This window comes from Penaeus japonicus, unplaced genomic scaffold (genome assembly GCF_977035675.1).
Source record: "Penaeus japonicus unplaced genomic scaffold, GWHDUDI00000001_assembly GWHDUDI00000005, whole genome shotgun sequence".
Classification (NCBI taxonomy): Eukaryota; Metazoa; Arthropoda; class Malacostraca; order Decapoda; family Penaeidae; genus Penaeus; species Penaeus japonicus.
The window spans coordinates 38,586,098-38,588,597 of NW_028234407.1; the positions used below are offsets into that span (position 1 = coordinate 38,586,098).

Here is a 2,500-nt window from a genome sequence, read left to right on the forward strand (position 1 = left end):
ATGGAGGCTTGGGACCATTTGAGCTGCTGCTCACCCTTTTTCTTAAGCTCGAGGACGAGGTTGACTTTGTCGAGTCCAGCTACCGAAGGAATCTTTCGACATTCAAGAGAGGATTCATGCCGGTAATTGTCACTTGTGCAGTCACTAGCGCCAAAGGAGGGGAGCCTGCCATTTCTGCCAGATATATTAAGGCCAGAGACGACTCCATTGCCATAACTCCGGCTAATAAGGCTGGTGGTGTAGTGATTCTGCCGATTATGTCGCAAAGATGGAGGTACTGCTTCTCCGGTAGCGACCCCCATCGCCTGGCAAAAAGACCTGCACGACCTCATTCAGTCACAGTCAACTCCCTCAACATCTGCCATCTATCAAACTCCACCAATATAGCGGCCAGACGTACGAATGAAGTGCAAAAAGCTTGTAACCTTCAACGACAAATCGCTCTTTACGAATGTACCCATCAGTGAAGCCATCGAAGCTGCCAGACGAATAATAGAAAGACTGGATGAGGACCAGCTCTCACTACCGAGGGACGGCTACGTGCCTCTCGTCCGCCTGTGCCTGGAGTTCGGTCCGCTCGAGTTCCGTGCTAATGAATACAAGCGAATTTTAGGACTTGCGATGAGCTCACCACTCTCAGCGGTTCTTTTCCAACTCTTCATGGAGACTCTCGAGGCCCACCGTCATCAACACAGCGTAGGTAAAGACAAAGTATGATTGTCGTAGTGTATACCTACGAGGACGGACCTCCAGGACCGATACAGAAGACTGGGCATGGTGCACCCCGCCATCCAATGCACCATAGAAGAGGACCAAGATGTCCTTCCACACCTCGACACCATGATTCATAGGAGACCCGACGGCCCGGTGTTCTCCATATACAGAAAACCTGCTATTAAGGACGACCACATTCATTTCTTCTTTGCCCATGGCAGAAGTACAAGAGAAGCTTTCTTCCTCCGAGCTCATAGGATTTAGAACCCGGAATTCTTCGAGGAGGAAATCCGAAATATAGATAAACCGTCCCAACGCCTCCATTCCCTTCGAGGTATGCTGCTACACCCGGGGCGAAAGGCAGAGAATAAAGAACAGGCCGAAGAAAGACGCCCTGTAGGACAACCCCCAGAGACCAATCGTTCCGCATCCGGCGATGAATGAACATAAAAGATCGGCGTCATCGTCAGGGGAAAGAGGTCAGACCACCGCAGACCTCTTAGCCGGGTGCGGCAAGGTATGCATGGGTGAGACAGGACGTTGACTCCATGAACAACGAAACGGATGTCATGAAATCAGGAGCGTCTTCGTTGTTCACGTCACTACTGACGAACATCTCCCCAAGTGGTCCCAAGTGGTCCCATGACAGAAGATGGAAGAGGATAGAAGTGGCATTATTACAATCAACAGACAACAAAAACACGGCACCGGGGAGCTGTGAATAATCCAAGGTCGTCGCGCATCTAATCACTGATGTGACCTGACAGCTGTAACACTTATTTAGCCTCTCTGTATCTCATGTGTAGTGTACCCTGTAGTAGCAACATAGCGAAAAGGCTTCCGGCATATTCGTGTGTTTTCGTGTTTTTCCCTTCGCTGTTTTGTGTACAGCGGATTCAACATGAACCCCTCACAAGGACACTCGAATTCAGCCTTCGAGGAAAAAGAAACGAGCGTGAAATCGAACGAACATGAACGGGAAGAGGATTCACCTTCTGCCACTAAGACCAGGCCAAGACCCAGCTCTCCGTCAGGAAATTTAGAAAGAGATTCGTCAGACCGGACCGACAGCGACGTGAAGGCGCGCCGTATCACACAATACCTGGCAGCGACGGCAGGTAAGCCACTGTTAAGTGATGCCTTGCTATAACCTCCCTTACTGTCTTTAAAGGACGTTTGGACTTTCACTTGCATAATCCACTCTGTCTGGCTGTCATATGCCTGTGTAGCTGCCTGCTCTGTCTGTCTGTCATATGCCTGTGTAGCTGCCTGCTCTGTCTGCCCCCTTCTCTCTTTGTTTAATGGCAGAGTCCTAATTTCTAAAAAATATTATCATTATAAATACCAAGATTATTGTTATTATAATCAACATGATCATTATCATTATGATTACCCCGATTATTATCATCATAATTACCAAGCTTATTGTCATTATAATCACGATGATTATTATCATTATAATCACCATGATGAGTATCACTATAATCATCATGCTTATTATCATCCTCATCAGCAACAGTAGTAGCAGCAATAGCCGAGTATTATTAGTATCAACATTAGCCATACTATTACAACAATTAAAATCTTCCTCGTCGTTAACACCACGCCTTTGAGAAATACTAATCAACTCAACCCCCGCTGCAATACACAAATCTACGGAATCTCCCTCCGCCCGTCGTAGCCTGCCTCGGCGCGACGTGTTCCGGCACTGTCATGGGATTCTCAGCGCCGGCGGGGCCTCAGCTGATCCAGAATGCAAGCGATTTCATGCACAACGGCAACGACA

The 2,500-nt window shown here is 48.0% G+C and overlaps 2 protein-coding genes across 3 annotated transcripts in view; both read left to right on the forward strand.

The window, feature by feature from the left end:
- The window catches only part of LOC122250002 (facilitated trehalose transporter Tret1-like), a 14,585-nt gene that overhangs the window by 3,866 nt on the left and 8,219 nt on the right, over positions 1-2,500 (forward strand). Inside the window, exons 2-3 of one of the 2 annotated variants that reach the window (XM_086537403.1) lie at positions 1,533-1,832; positions 2,396-2,500. The exon at positions 2,396-2,500 is cut by the window's right edge and continues 138 nt beyond it. In XM_086537403.1, the coding sequence (XP_086393529.1) occupies positions 1,616-1,832; positions 2,396-2,500 (322 nt within the window). In that variant the 5' untranslated portion in view covers positions 1,533-1,615. Of the gene's footprint in view, positions 1-1,283; positions 1,833-2,395 lie in introns of those variants that run through there. The other variant, XM_043011245.2, reaches the window with a different exon arrangement.
- Positions 403-978, forward strand: LOC147471870 (uncharacterized). Its single transcript, XM_086536714.1, has 2 exons — positions 403-696; positions 727-978. The coding sequence occupies exons 1-2, from the start codon at positions 403-405 to the stop codon at positions 976-978; spliced, it is 546 nt and encodes a 181-aa protein (XP_086392840.1).